The 17,017-nt window shown below is 40.2% G+C and overlaps 1 protein-coding gene across 1 annotated transcript in view; it reads right to left on the reverse strand.

Moving 5' to 3' along the window:
• The window catches only part of PolE1 (DNA polymerase epsilon catalytic subunit 1), a 114,633-nt gene that overhangs the window by 24,697 nt on the left and 72,919 nt on the right, over positions 1 to 17,017 (reverse strand). Inside the window, exons 26-28 of the mRNA XM_083113241.1 lie at positions 12,542 to 12,752; positions 10,420 to 10,504; positions 5,233 to 5,436 (exon numbers count right to left, since the gene is read on the reverse strand). Coding sequence (XP_082969367.1) covers positions 5,233 to 5,436; positions 10,420 to 10,504; positions 12,542 to 12,752 — 500 coding nt within the window. The remainder of the gene's footprint in view (positions 1 to 5,232; positions 5,437 to 10,419; positions 10,505 to 12,541; positions 12,753 to 17,017) is intronic.

Here is a 17,017-nt window from a genome sequence, read left to right on the forward strand (position 1 = left end):
TGAATATAAAACTTCCGATGGAATAGAAAGAGATGTCAACGCTAAGAGGGCAGTTTGAAGATGAATTTCACCAGCGGAAAAGTCGAAACTTCCATTTGATTAGCCGTAACTTGATGTTGAAGTTGATTCCCCATAAGGAATACATGGGATTCCGAAAATTATTATTCATCATATTTTTCAAACATCGTGTCCAGCTTAATAATCAACATAACAAAATGTTTGCACTTGCAACATGGAGAGAAATTTATACTCTTGGATACACTCAGGGTTTGTTTTAGTAGCAGTGCCCATTTGGGCGATACTGAAATAAATGCACAATTGGTGCGTAATTGTATCTCCTCGCCTTAAAAGAGAGAAAAATGCTGTATTTAAACACACGAGAGAAACAGCACATGACATAGAGTGGGATGAGGCTAAGCAGATAGGAAGGGAGAAGAGAGTACTAGTAAGAAAATGGAAGGTGGCCAAGGAAATAGAGAAGAAAGGAGAAGAAGACACAATGAACTGGAATGGGGGACTGAAGATAAACAAAGAATGGAAGAAGATGTTAGAAAGAGTGGAAAGGACAAAATCGAAAGAGGAGAGAAGAAGGAAGAGGAATGAAGAAAGAAAGAAGAATGTGAGATAAAGAGTCCAACCACTTTCCGAATAAAGGAAATGTTTATCCATACTAACGAAAAAATAGTAATAATAAAAAATAATAATAGTTTTGCGGGTTAAGTGGTAGAGCAGCCAGAGGCTGAACTTCTACCATGAGGACTTCACCAATTTATTTGACAAAAACTGTGTTGATCTTTTAGTTTTCAATACACATCGCTGTTTGTGGGATAAATTATACAATGCAATGGTCATTAAGAAATGGTATATTTGAGTTTGGTAAAGTTACGTCAATCAATATTGCGTATTGTAGCATCATATTACACGATTGGCACAAGCACGAAGAACCGGGTAGGAATTCTACCGCTGTCGTCTGCTTCAGAAGGCAGGAAGGGTCACGTGAACCCTAGAACCAAGCACGTAGCTCTCTGCTCCGTACTCTGGCGTAAGAGAGAGCATTGCGCATTGCATTGGTGCTTAGAGATCGAAGCTTTCCCTCCAGATACACAGCAAGGAATATAGAGTTCTTTACGCCGAACCTGCCTGGCGTCCAGGCAGGAAAGGCATTTAAAAAAATGCTGGAACGAGTGTTGTTAGTGGAGCGTTGCAAGCGGATCGCGAAAAATAGCTATTATAATGCCATGAAGGTCAAACATATATGGAATTAGTCAAGATTTACTTTATATTTACAGCATTTACGTATTTTTGAAATTTTAAATCAGGGAATGCCGGGCGTATGGGCGTACTATAACGCTACGCCACTGGTAGTTATACAACCTGTTATGCTCAGGATGCGTGTTATGAGAAGGAAAATAGAACATGAAAACGTTTTCATAAAAAATAATTTAAAATAATAAATTTACTTTCTTTCAATTGTGCACAGTTGTTGCTTTTCCAGGAAATTCTTACAATTATAGTTCATGAGAAACCCGTTTGCACGGAGACCTATGGAAAGGAAAACAATCTCTCGCTTATTGCAAGCGAAACTCGAAGAATCTTGACACCAGTCACACTGGCGCCAGCAAAAGTCGGGAGATAATCTGGCAGAATGAATGTTGGATTTTATACGGGTCTACTGGAGCATTGTCTGTTACAAGATTAACGAGTAAGATTAGATCTCTCGGGAGAAACAACACAACCTTCCTAGGCACCAGATGACAACGACGAAAAAAAAAAGGTAGGGTTGTAATTTTCGTTCTGGTTCAGCTGTGTAAAATACATCGCAAAAAAAAAGCCACGTTTTCTTTGCTTCAACCAACTTCATTCACCCTTCCCCATTCAAGGGAGCAGTCCAAACTCCTTCCTTGACTTGCATTGTAATCCAGTGTGAAAAAGGAAACTTGCAACTTGCGATCTGTCTTCACCCAATGCGTATTCTAGGACAAGTCATTAAACAGCGTCCCAGTCGAAAGTCATTTAGGTTTGGAATTGAATTTCACTTTAACTGTATATTTAGTCCCGATTAGCCCATCAGCATAAAATGAACTGAAAACAAGCATTATGAAACTGCGCATTTTTACATATCAAAATGGTATATCGTTATTTACTCTCACGTTAATCGATGATTTAATGTTGGATTTAGGAGTATTCTCGATATCAAACACCCACACCTCCAAAAGTTTTCCCCTTGAATAATGTATTTTTAATCGATCTCAACGACCATTCCTACATTGAGCACTTCTTTTTCTTCATATGAATGGTTCTGAAGAAAAGCGGATGCGAATTAAATTTAAAGTTTTGCTTATCAGAAGGCGCAGAACATGAAGTTATTTTAACTCTTGTTTTCCTTTCTGGAGATCGAATTTCGTTATCGTCAAATGAAAACAGCTTTGCGAGATTCAAACAATAACTTTTTCCTTCGTGCTGGATGAGTCATCGCTGTTATCGGCAAGCAAGAGCTTTGCAGACCCTAGACAAAATACTGGCGCCAGCTGCATCGTAAAAACAAGGAGACCGGCTGGAAGTTCGAGCAACAGGTGGCGGAAGAGAAAAATCCCAGCATTTTAAAGATAACGCAACTGTCGAAGACGGAACTTTTAACAGCAGTGTAAAGAAGAAAGAAATGACCCTTGCTTTACATTTTACCATGCAACAGACAATAATACGGGTAATATTTCCTATGCAGACAACAGCATAAAAAAAAAACTGAATTCTGCAATTATCAACATTGACGTGCACACCAGTGGCGGAAAATAAGCTGGGAAAGGGGGAGGGTTAATTTTTTTTTTACTGTTTTTTGTTCGTTTTCAAGAATATATCCAGAACTGGTTGCCCCATTTTAGACGTCAAAGGAAAGGAAGAGGGGTGGGTCCACTTCCACCCTCGCCTGTAATCAGCCCGTGTGCACACACGAGCAAGAAAATCGCCCCTCCCCGCCTTTGCTGACAGAAAAAAAGGGAGAAGTCAGTCAGCCAACGGAACACTTTTTTGGCAGATATTACTACACAATTAGGAAAACGTATGAAGTAGGAAACGGGAAAATTAGGAAAACGTATGAAGTGGGAAACGGGAGTTACGATGCACGTAAAATCGAAGTAAACTTTTGTGGAAACCTGGATGACAACGCATTAAGTGGGTTGACGATCTTTAGTTTGCCTATGTGGATTTGATTATAATTATCTCTAACAGTTTCGCTTTTTTATGAAGTGTTGCAGGGAACAAAGAACACGTTTTGAATGAAAGCGGTTACTGGAAGTTGTCGGCTACAAGGCCGAGAGTTGCTCACTCACGGGAACCTACTGAAATCTAGGTCAGAGCTGGACAGATGGGCCAGATTTCCAGGTGCCACACATCTGTATTTTGGAACATTCCTGCGATCTTATCTTTCAAGGTGGTGTATTTATCCATGAAAGAGCTTGACCTGCCATACACATTGCCAAAGACTGCAAGTCCAGCAGTCATTTCGGGCTGCTCCCCCCCTCCTCACCTGCGAGTTTTCAGCAGCTCTTAGGACAAGGAAACAAGTCAAGGTCGATTTAAAATAACATCCAAGCACATTCGATCTTCTCTTCTCGCATATCCAAGAGAAAGCGTGGCAAAACAAGCCTGGCACGTTGGGTAGCGGACGTCGGGTGAGGGGTAACATTGGTGCGCTTGAGGGAGGGGAGGGCAGAGGTCAAGTGCTATTGGATATCACTCAAGCATGGTGTGGTGGTGTCTATTTTTAGTTCAGACCCAATTGTGAGCGGAAGAGCGCTCGTGAAGGGAATGAGTGGGAAAAAAACAACGCATTTTTCGGCCGATTTCCTTCAATTTTCCAAATTTTCCAACTTTTTTCTAAATTTTTCACGGTTCCCGGGTAAAGGGTCGTTACTTCGAGGGGGTCGTTATACCCGGGGTTGTAGAATCGAGAGTTGACTGTATTTTGAAAAAGAAGAAATGTGCAATTGAATAGGTATGATGTCATTCACTCTTGATCAGCATAGCAACAATTTACAACCTACAACTAAGAAAGCCATTTCTTGAAACTGGATTGTACTGCACATTATATAAGAGATATAATTTTTTCTCACTTTTACCCATCCAAAACCAGAGTGTGCACTATGCATGCGTAAATACGGTATCTTAGTGTAGCTTAAGAAAGTTCCTGGAAACCAGAACGAAACGTCGCAGATAAAATCAATAAAAACCACTAAAAATAACTGTGTTAGATTATTTTGCACCTACAAAACATAAGATCCACTGATTTATATTAGATCATACCAGCACTTAACCAACTTAATAAGATAATAATCTGTGTCGCAACAGCCCATGAGGACCAGAGGGTACGTACCGACTGTCAGCCTCACTCCCACATGCCTCAGCAGAGGTGGGGATGACACGTGGTCAACATGACAAACCCCAAACAAAATGGCAATAAGATGACATGAACACAATTTGGACATTATAAATTTAAAGCCAAGAACAGGTTTGTCAGCTCACATAATCGAAGAGAAGCATTTGATTAAAAAGTGTGACAGGAAACATAGATTTGAATGTCTGGGAAGCTTCGTTCATTGCAGAAGAACACTGGAATAAATTAAATAATGAAAATGCTAACATAGACCCACTATGGAGTTTTCTTTTTCACAAGTGAAGTAAGCCACTATCTTTAAAATTTAATGTAACGGAAAACATCAAGAAACTCTGTGAAAGCAATGATGATTTTGAATTGCCTGATGATATTTGGTATTCATAATTTTAAAATAAAAAAGAATGTGATCAAAATAAATAAATAAAACAGACTGCTTGTTTCACAGTTAAGTTCCTATATTACAACAAAGTAACATTGACGACATCCATTGCATAACAGATTCTTTTTGGTTAAAAAAATTTAACCATTGTTATAACTGCATTTTTAATCAAACTAAAAATAAATGTCTGATGAAGGGAGCGTGTGTTCTCCTGAAACGTCACAACTACAAACAGTGTTTTTTATGCTTGTAATAACCACAGACTACAAGAGAAATAAACCCCAGTTGTTGTAGGTTTCCATGACTGGGTTACGCTACTCGGTCGTAGCTGAAATCTCAGGAGGAAAGTTGTTACACTTCCCCCACGAGACTCGAACCTCGTGCATCCCGTAACCTGATACCTTGGACCGCACAGCCACAGTGTCGGACCTAACTAACTTAATAACACTAAATTTCTACTTACAGGATCAAGCCACATAAGATACTCCCAGCACTGTTGGTATGTGATTTCAATGCTATGATACAGTTCCTTGTTGCGGATACTTTGAACAATGAATTCCACATACGCAATGGCATCTTCTATCCTCTTCTTCTTAGTGCAGATTATTATCTTGTTAAAGTTTGCATACACTATAATAGAGCCCAACCTCTTGAACTCTGCTACCAACTGGGAAAGAATAAAAAGTGGACAGTGAAGGACAAGGCATTTAATAAAAACTTAAAAGCATTACTAAGTGGGAGTACAAAAAAAGTCTTGTGAGCACTGAAATAAAGTTCTATACAGTGGTGCCTCGGTTAACGAATGTCCTGCATTATGACCATATGTGAACCTCTCAGCAGGTATGGTTCATTATATTACCAGAGCAAGCACGGGGGTATTGTATAAAGTACAACAGCAACCTAGCTACAATTCATATAAAAACGTTATAAATGCACTAATGCACTAAAAGAAAGACTGACCAAAACACTCAAAGTCGAAATAACAATGACTTAGATACTCTGTATGTACATATGTACTTGCTGTACTTCATGTATTGTTCATAACCATATTGTACATACTGCATTTTATAAAACTTATAAATTAGTAAATCTCTAGCATTTTCAACACTGGTGGTAATTTTGATATTCATGCATTTCTTTAATGATGATTCGTGATTTGGACCAGGCTCGGAAACGGATTCAAATTTATTCTTATACAGAGCATTCCCTGACATTCGCTACGAGACTCGGCGGTGTTGAGTGTGCATAATATCTGAATCGATATTCAATTGTTTGTAAAGTTATTGATTGATAGATTGGGTGTTCAGCCATCTTAGAAATGGTTATTGTAAGTTTAGTATTAAATAGTTGTTATTTTGTATCCTCGTGTGAATCATGTGTGTGCATACACGACAGGCGGCAAGCGGCCCGGCGACAGCGCTGGTCTTTCCCAGTGAACGGGGTTCACGTCAGTCGCTAGAGTCGCGGACCCCGTAAGTTCGTCTACTGTAATTCTCCCGATTTCTTGTACAATACCGTCTTTTAACTCACAGATGCTGTGCAGATTGTCTTTGTATACTTTATTTTTTAGATAAGGCCTAAAATTTAAGAATTTTAGCGGCTCTAAATGCTGTGGTTTTTGAAACACCCATTTCTTGTGCGAGGCAGCAGATAGATTTCCGAGTAGACTGTTCTAACCTGTGTCCTATCTCATCGAGTTTTTCCTCAGTAAGTATACGTGGGTTTTTCTTTCCACTTTTACTCAGAACTGACCCTGTTACTCTAAACTTTTTTACGAGATTTAATATAGTGGTCCTATGTGGAACGGGAACACCAGGAAATTTCATTGCAAAACGTCGTCTCACTTCTCCACAATTCCTCTTTCCGAAGTAACACTCGACAAGATAAATCCTTTGTTGTAATGTAAATTTTTGTGGTGTCATATTAAGCGACAATCTTCAACACACGGACACGACACAACACAACTTCCGAGGGAGGATTATACTGGCGTCAGTCTGCAACGTCAACAGAAAGGGAAAGAGAGCAAAGTCAGGGAGAGCGAAAAAAACAAAACAGACTCTAGCGTGCGACTGTCACGGACCCGTTCACCGGGAAAGACAAACGCTGACGCCGGGCTGCTTGCCGCTAAGTCTCGTAGCGAATGTTACGGAATGCTCTGTAGTAAACTATGGGAAACAGCATCCCACATAACGAACAATTCACATAATGAACACCTTCCTGGAACAGACTGCATTTGTTACGCAAGTTATCACTGTACTGTGATCACTCTGTTGTATCAGTTTTGGCTTGTTATGTTCATGTTGAGATTCTTGGGTACCCTTCCCAAAATACACAGTGTTCATAAATTATTGGCCGATTTTTTGTAAGATTATATTTTCACCAATAATGAAAAGAAATACATCATACTACCACCATTTGAAAGAGGAATATTTGAAGTTTCACGCAGACTTTAAATGCATTCGATGTGTGTCCACATGTGGCAGGACAGATGTCCAGGCGATACTCCCAAACTTGCCAAACCTTCTCAAGCATGTCGTGTGTGATTCCAATGATGGTGTCGGTGCACCTTCGGAATTTTGACAGTGTCTGTAGAAGTTGAGGAATGAAAACCTTGTCTTCGATGAAACCTCACAGGAGGAAATCGCACACTGTGGGTCCGGTGACCAGGGAAACAGCCATCGGAGACTTCCCACAAAACATGCTTGAGAAGGATTGGCGAGAATACTGGACATGGTGTCCTGCCACATGTGGGTGCACACCGAATGCATTTAAACTCTGTGTGAAACTTAAAATATTCCTCTATCAAAAGCTGGTAGTATCACGTATTTCTGTTCATTACTGGTGAAAATATAGTCCTGCTAAATCGGCCAATAATTTATGAACACCCTGTACAATGAGAAACTAAAAAGTAAACAAGGGCAGCCTTATCTTTACTTGATTGTTCATAATGTGGCCACTGTGAAGAGGGGAAGAGGCATAGATGAATTTTGATAAAAAAAGTTCATTAAAATATATCAAGTAGTGTATTACTAGGGACATTGAATTTTGCGATGCATGAAATCGCGAAATGTGAAAAAAAGATGCAATTTTGAACATTCTGCACGTAACTACACCCCCAATGATGAAATATGCATGAGTTTTATTCACGAAGTAATGCGAAATGTGTGCTTTTCCACAAAATGAACGCTTTTTCACGAAATAACCGTGAAATATCATCAAATTAAGTAGAAAACACGCAAAAACCGGCAATCGAGGTTGTGCGCGCAAACTGTCGATTTGTAACGAAACGTTTGCCTAAAGTTTCCTACCACTTGCAGCTGAAGAACATTTTATCTTCGATCACATCAGGAAGACGCTGCAAATTGGGATTTCCCATGCACATAATCTCAGTTCGAAAACATCGCTCCCTGTCAAGCTGCATTCCTTTCTTCTCCCGAATATGCAATTTAGAAATGAAGTGATTTTGTGTTGATGTTTTCTTTTCGGTTGGACAGCTAAGTACTTGTGTATGTGTACAGTATATAAAAATGAAGAAATAGTTTATCAATTTATAGCTCTTTGGTATGTTGTTTCCTCTCATGATGAAAAAGTGTGTGCCATTTTTTTTTTCCACCGCTGGTATATACCGCTGATCTAACATTTTATTTACCGCTCTCCTCAGTTGTTATTTACCATAAATTTGTGTCCCTAGGTATTACATATACTTTTAGGAATAAAGTATGTTGTGTTTAAGTACAAGGCAAGTATTAAACTCAACTAAACTCCATGTCACAACAACTATTACTTTCAAGTAACTGTCCTCAATGCTGGGTCAACACAGATATATTGGACTTTTCAAGGGAAATCAAACCTGGCATAAATTGCACTAAGCATTAGACTATTTGGGAGCTTACAAGGTATGAATGGAAAAATATGCTTTAGGACCATAATATTTGTATAGTTTGTTGATTATTATATACATCACATTTCCATCTTTGTAGGTTATTCATGACGGCAATAACCGACGAAAGAGCATGAAAGAACAAGCACAAAAATGCACCATATACTACTACTTACTATAATACAAAGGGTTGCCACATTTCACCCTTGCCAATACAGTACACACACTGAATGAGAACGTAAAAAATGGCTTATACTCACTAACATATGAATAATATATTTCATATATATCCTACTACACATTACATTTTACATTATTTTAGGGATTCCCAATCTTTTTACGCTTGCAGCAACCTTGGGAATGAGATTAAAAACTTGAGGTACCGTTGTTATAGCTCTTTTCTACTCTTGCGGCGGATGCTCTACATGCTGGCAAGGGAAGTGGGTAGCCGGAAAGTGACCAATACAGCACGATAAGAAATGCAGCAGCCTGCAGAACGAGGTGCATGTAGTACTTCCTTCCACCGCATCGTAACTCTTGGCACCACCGCCGTTGTCTGGTTGGTCTGCTGCGTATTCCCCACTCTCCACTTTCCTTGCCAGCATGTAGAGCACCCATAGTAAGAGTAGAAAATACCATTTTCAATTTTTAATCTTAAATCAATGTTATTAGGAGCAAGTTAAATTTATTGTCAAATAGATACCTACTCCAGTACTAGTGTTATTAATTTATTGAAAGATAATATGAGGAACAAACATCATAAACTTGACCATAGCATGAACTTATCCATAACACACACAGTGTACAAACACTTTGAAAACAAAACGGAAAGTGTGGGAGCACTCGTCTGCTTTTATAGGCTCAGTCGAAGCCTTGGGAATGTTCGTGAAGGATTCATTGTACTGCCATCTGACGGATAAAAGAGTAACTAATTCAATTCAGCCTCAGGAACGAGTGCATTGATCAGTGTCACCATCTGTTGTGCATGAAAGTAATTAATGCGACTTAATATTTATTTTGCCTACTTCCTAATACGAGGGTGGATCATTAAGTATCGCACAACAATTTTTTAAAACAGAAGCCTAATAGGTAAGACAACATAAATTATACACAATGAAACCACATCTTTTAGCTACTTTTCGACATTGGAGCCAAGTCTTTCAACATATTTTTGCCATTGTGACACTAGTTTCAATATACCCTGTTCATAGAACTCCTGTCATTTGGGAATACAGCCATCTGCGCACAACCGATTGCACTTCTTCATCGGCCACCTAGGAATATCACGTACCGTACCGTAAGAAATGTTGAACTGGAGATGTTGCTACGGTTCAAACAGTCTTCCCCATACACACCCAACATTTCCCTGTGAATTTCACTAGGGTTTTGTCCTTTCACCCAAAAAAACCGAACTACAGCTCTTTGCTCTTCACACGTTGACGACAATCACACGCGTGTCATCTTTGCTAAGTAGTTCACGCTTCTGCTGCAAGAGTTATACCTAATCAAACAAATGACGTGTCTAGCGCGAACTTCAAACTATACATCTGTAAAATTTCAACTTCCCAGCCACAATAACATCACGGGATAAAATTGTTGTGCGATACTTAATGATCCACCCTCGTGTATGTGTGTGTGTGTATATGTATATATATATATATATATATTTCATTTATCTCTAAAATCTATCGAGGCAACCTGGTTGAAAATCATTGCACTAAAATAATATATACAACATAAAAACAAATTCTAGAAAATATGACATGTTACCTGCATAAACAACTTCTTCATTAGACTGTGCAATGTCCTCCTCAGAGCTGGATCGTACAACAGGGCACTTGGCGATCGAAGCCATCTAGAAGGCAAATTTATAGAGCCACTTAGAATGTAAGTCTTACACTAAAATTAGTCATCAAGGAACACATGTTACAAGAATATATTTCAAATCAAATTACAGAAACTATGAGTGAAGTGTTTGGCCAATTTATCATAAAACATATTTTGTAGAAGACACATTCAAATTTAATGAAACTAAACACTGGAATGCAACAATCTTTTGTATTGGTAACTAAACACTGGAATGTAATAATCGTTGGTATTGGTAACTAAACACTGGAATGCAACAATCTTTTGTATTGGTAACTAAACACTGGAATGCAACAATCTTTTGTATTGGTAACTGAACACTGGAATGTAATAATCTTTGGTATTGGTAACTAAACACTGGAATGCAACAATCTTTTGTATTGGTAACTAAACACTGGAATGCAACAATCTTTTGTATTGGTAACGGAACACTGGAATGTAATAATCTTTGGTATTGGTAACTAAATACTGGAATGCTACAATCTTTTGTATTGGTAACTAAACACTGAAATACAACAATCTTTTGTACTGATATCGGCATGGCCTAGATAAAAATACTATTAAATTGATAGAAAAACGGTAGACAGGCAAAGGTGAGTAGCAGTGCAAATTACTTATTCTTGCCAGGGTGGGAAGAAGGAGTGTGTGGTCATCACTTGCCAAAGACGAAAAGTAATACAGTAGTTAGTAGAGCTGAGCTAATACCCATGCTGATATATTGATATGTGCTGATAGCAGTGGTATCAGTACTGTATTAGAAATTATCGGTTGTAGTTTATTTACTGATACCGGCCGATCCTTTTCCAGCATTCTGATCTTTCATGCCATGTGAAAACCAGGCCAAATTCGAACTTTCTTTCCATTTTGAGGGTAAAACTGGATTTTGTGATTACCTAACATGTATTTTAAAACAGGGTTGTTGAAAGTCCAGTAATTGTATAAGGGTTGCCCAAATGAAAGTGAGTCTCTTGGTTTTTCCTCTAATGATTTATTGGTTGGAATATATGAACATAAAGGAAGTAAAATTGATCCATGGGTGACATATCCTATACACATAGTCACCTTGTTCAAGCAAGTGTCTCAGCACGTTACAAGAGTATGGATACCCTGAGTGAAGAACGTCTGTGGTTGACTGCGGAACCAATCTTTAAGAACATCATGGACCTCCGCATCGTTGGCGAACCGGTGGCCCTTCTGATGTTTTTTAGTGGGTCGAAGATGTGGTACTTGGAGGGCGAGAGATCGGCGCTGTAGGGTTAATGGTTGAGGACTTCTCAGCGGAAACACTGCAGCAGATCAAGGCACACCTGTGGTATTTCAACCGACAATGTTTCTGCAACCTCTCAGGTGGTAATTCGGCGATTCCCCCTTACGAAGTTGTCTACAGCTGCAATTGATTTCTCGGTGATGGCTAAGTGTGCTTGACCAGGTCTAGGCATGTCCTTAGTGCGCACACGTCTGTCACGAAATCCACCACACCATCTGAACACTGCTGCGCAACAGACTGGCATTCCCATACACATAATTCATACGACGATATATTTTGGCTCCACTAACACCTTCTGCCTTCTTCTTACATACGACACCTACCAGAGCAAACACAACACCCTGCGTAGTTAAGCTACGACAAAAGTCTTAGTTTCAATTGGGCAACCCTTATAAATAAATTCAATTCCAGTCTGGAGAGAAAATCAGCAAGCAAAAATGGGTTATGGACCGTAAAGAAACCTTTTTATCTTTAAAGTATATCAATCCAGTTCAGGAACTTTTTCCCGGATGAATTTAAATACGGTCCAAATTCGGCATTGAAATGAAACCATATGCAACTTGGACCGAATTTAAATTGTGCGAGAAAATGGTTCTTGCATATAATTGGAACAGAATACTTACACACTAATATTGATCAATAATTTGAACAACTTTTAATTGCTACAACTTTCAAATAATGGCGGAAATCGGTAAGCGTATCGGTTCTGACCTTGTAGTTAGATCAAGTTCTAGAGCTACAGTCTTCATATGTACTGACCTATAAAAGTGCACAATTTGGAAATCCGCATACACATTCCTGTACAGGGAGACATCACGAAGCCACGCATTCACCATGGACCGGAGGACTCTGAAGGCACCACTGCAAAGGGCAGTCTCATCGTAGCTGGGAAGGACTGCTCCTTGGCCTCCAATCATCTCCTCCAGAGACGCCTGAGGAATTGTGTCAAAAGCCACGCAAGAACTGGTTCCTGCAACACAATAATGTAAAAACATTAATGTAAATAATACCGTGCGTTCATTTCGATCTGCAGCCGAGAGATCGGGAGAAGCGTGGCGGGCGGCGCTGACGGAGATGCCGACATTTGCGGCCTGTAATGCCCGCTTATTTTTATAGACATATGCAGACATTTATATAAATATTGCAAAACGATCACTAACCTGTGTTATAACATGCAAAAGTTCTTCTGTAATTCATCCAAGTTCTGCTCTTATATACACAAAAAAATACGCTTTAGAAACGATGTTAAGAGCCACAGATAATAAAACATTTTAATCATAGTTTTGACCAGTAACGTCCTGCTTAAGTTTATATCCTTGAAAGAGTTTTGTGCCGATGGGGAAGGTTTGGAGGTTTTGAATGTGCAACACTGTATCAAGATTACGCTGTAGAAGAAACCGTTAAAAGTCAATAGTGTTTGTGAGCTTCCTTGCAATCCGAAATCTCCGAGCTCGAGTTTTTTGTTCCTTCGCGACTAGATGAAGACAGAGTTGTAAATATAGTGGCGAGCAATGTAAACCAAGAGCGTGTTAATTTAGTACTGTGCGCAAGAGTGTTATTCTTGGTTACTTGCAGTTACTTGTTTGTGTTATTGTAGTGTGTATGTGTGACGTGTCAGTGAGACGATTGGAATGCCAGCCGCAAGATTCACGTTAGAACAAAGATTTTTTTTATGTATGACACGTACCTACGTGAAAACAAACTCGTGTCGAGACGTGTGTAGGTAATTTGTACAGAAATTCCCATGCGTTTCAACTCCACACAGAGATACGGTTAGACATCTTGTCCTTAAATTACGAGAAACTGTATCGTTAAATTTTAAAACACCTAAGCAAAAACGACGGATTCTAACCGAAGCAAAACTCGATGATATTGGTGCAGCGTTAGAACGTTCTCCAAACAAACCTCTACGCCGTGTTTCACAACAGGTGGGCGTGTCAAAATCATCGGCACATACAGTCACTAAGCTACTAAAATTAAAACCATACTCTTATAACACAGGTTAGTGCTCGTTTTGCAATATTTATATAAATGTCTGCATATGTCCATAAAAATAAGCGGGCATTTCAGGCCGCAAATGTCGGCATCTCCGTCAGTGCCGCCCGCCACGCTTCTCCCGATCTCTCGGCTGCAGATCGAAATGGACGCACGGTATATATATATATACAGGGTGTTGCAAAATACCTGTTACAACGCTTGGGAGGTGATTCGACAAGTAAAAACAAGGAAAAAATGCCATGTGAAAAAATGTCGAAATCGGCACCGTTTTCAAGTGACAGGCGTGCGAAAATCGCCTCACACCATGTGTAAAGCACAATAACTCAAGAAGGAAGAAAGATATCAATGTCGGAATAAAATAATACAAAGAAAGTCGTACCTGACGAATACAATGGTGCATCAATTGAGGCCCAATGTAAATTGCGCAAGGGGACTCTCAAAGAAAGTGGGGAATCCCCTGATGGAAAATATAGGAAATTTACTACTATTTTCTACATAATGTTGAAATCGGAATGTAGCCAGTAAAAAATGACGACGTATGTCCACATGTCCCACTACTGCTGGGACACCATCCCACACTCGGGAAATAGGAAATTCACTCGAAAATGATGCTATGCCGTCAAATTACGCTCAGATTGATTTCAGCTAATTGATACAGAAAGCCCCACTAGAGGCGCTGTGAGTGTAGGTCACCTGTTACGTATTAGTTTTGGTGGATACTACGTAGAGAGTGTAGTCGACCGTTGTTTTTCTTGTCTTGTTCTGCGTCTCGCAGCGTGGAGTTTAGTCTGGCGTGTGTATATGGCGTTGAATTGCGCCAAGGAATATTGTACGTAGAGTACGTATTCCCGTGTTCATTCTCGGTTTGCAACAACTGCGTGGACACCTGTGTGACATTACGTGGGTGCTAATCACGGTAGTTGTGATCCGTCACTCGGAGGGAAAGTGCCCCTGTTGCTGGGCAGTTCTCGTACAGGACAATGGTGGAGTACTCTACCCACGAGCTTGCTGATATGCATCTCGTTTATGGAGAGGCAAACCGAAACAGCCGTGAAGCACGACGTTCGTATCACGAACGTTTTCCCAATAGGCGGTTACCAGCACATGCACTCTTTCAAAGACTTGATGCTCGACTGCGTGAAACTGGATCTCTACTACCCCGTAGGTGGGATTGTGGAAGACCCCGCACTGTGCAATTTGAAGAGGACGTGTTGGACGCGATACGAGACAGTCCTGACACCAGCACACGTGTCATTGCTCGTACTCAACAAACCCACCATAGCAATGTGTTCCGAGTTCTTCAGGAGGAGAGATTGCACCCATACAAATTGCATAAGGTGCACCACTTACTGCCCATGGACTTTCCCCTACGCATGGATTTCTGCCAATGGTACGTGCAACAAACTCTTGCCATTCCAGATTTCCCAACAAGAGTTTTGTGGACCGATGAGGCAATATTCACCAGGGACGGCATGTTCAATAGCCACAACAGCCACGTCTGGGATATGGACAATCCGCATGCAATCATTGTGCGCCATCATCAACATAGGTTCGCAGTGAATGTGTGTGGTGTGGCGTAGTAGGTGACCACTTGATAGGCCCGTGCATTTTGCCCTCTACTTTGTGTGGTGGGAATTATCGGGTGTTTCTACATGACGTATTACCTGAACTTTTGGAAAACGTGCCACTGGCAGGTAGACAACGTATCTGGTTTCAACACGACGGCGCCCCCGCACATTTCGACCGGGGAGCCAGGGCCTTACTCAACGATATTTTCGGCGATCGTTGGATTGGCAGGGGTGGACCTTTACCGTGGCCACCTCGTTCCCCTGACCTCACACCACTGGATTTCTTTGTGTGGGGAGAAATGAAAAGGCTCGTGTATGAAACCCCTGTGGAAAGTGCTGAGGATCTCGTTGCTCGTGTTAGTGCCGCTGCTGGGACAATTGTTGACATGCCAAAGGTATTTGCGCGTACCAGACAATCAGTGCTTCGCCGATGCCATCTTTGTCTTGGAGTCAATGGCGGACATTTTCAACAACGTCTCTGACACCGCATAGTGTCCTTTAGTGAAAGGTGCGACTGAAGATGCTGGATATCGCTGTACTTCATACCGTCGATCTGCATGTGCGGAGGTTGTGCGCTTCTCAGTGGAATCCCTTCCAGATGTGCTGTGCCTGGAAATGTTACATGCCATTGTGTGCGTTTTCTCGCCATTCTCCGTCTTCATTCCTTCGAGGATTACCCACTTTCTTTGGGGAGCTCTCTTGTATTATATGCACAGCCTGACGACATGTGGCCATTGTTTAACTTTTGTTTTTCGTACTGCAAAGTAGTGTGTCAACATTAAGGGATTGAAAATGTTTTTTTATGATTTTACCGTATTTTTTTCCATTTGGGATGGTGTCCCAGCAGTAGTGAGACATGCGACAAATTGGTTTCTTTTCTTCTTCGTACCGCAATGTGAACCGTGTACAACAGGAGATTTGCAGTTATTTTCCTATTTCCCGGGTGTGGGACGGTGTCCCAGCAGTAGTGGGACATGTGGACATACGTCGCCATTTTTTACTGGCTACATTCCGATCTCAACATTATGTAGAAGATAGTAGTAAATTTCTTGTATTTTCCATCAGGGGATTCCCCACTTTCTTTGAGAGTCCCCTTGCGCAATTTACACTGGGCCTCAATTGATGCACCATAGTATTCGCCAGGTACGATTTTGTTTGTATTATTTTATTCCGACATTGATATCTTTCTTCCTTCTTGAGTTATTGTACTTTACACATGGTGTGAGGCGATTTTCGCACGCCTGTCACTCGAAAACGGTGCCGATTTCGACATTTTTTCACATGGCATTTTTTCCTTGTTTTTACTTGTCGAATCACCTCCTAAGCGGTGTAACAGGTATTTTGCAACACCCTGTATATATATATATATATATATATATATATATATATATGTCTGTTGGGATGAAACACAATTGGAAGACAATTGGTATTGGTAAATTTACTGATCTGATATACCTAGAGGCATGCAAATTTAGTTTTTGACGAAAACACGAAATATGAAATAACATGCTGTAATGTTCATTTTTAATGTTTCTGAAAGGTGTGAGGTGCATTTTTCTACCCTGTTTTGTCACGAAATAATGCGAAATAAACTGCAAAATGCAAATTAAACTGCAAAATGTGAAAAAAACTGCAAAATGCGAAATATACTCTTAAACACGAAATTTAC

The sequence above is a fragment of the Lepisma saccharinum genome, chromosome 27 (genome assembly GCF_977018435.1).
Source record: "Lepisma saccharinum chromosome 27, izLepSacc3.1, whole genome shotgun sequence".
NCBI classification, from domain to species: domain Eukaryota; kingdom Metazoa; phylum Arthropoda; class Insecta; order Zygentoma; family Lepismatidae; genus Lepisma; species Lepisma saccharinum.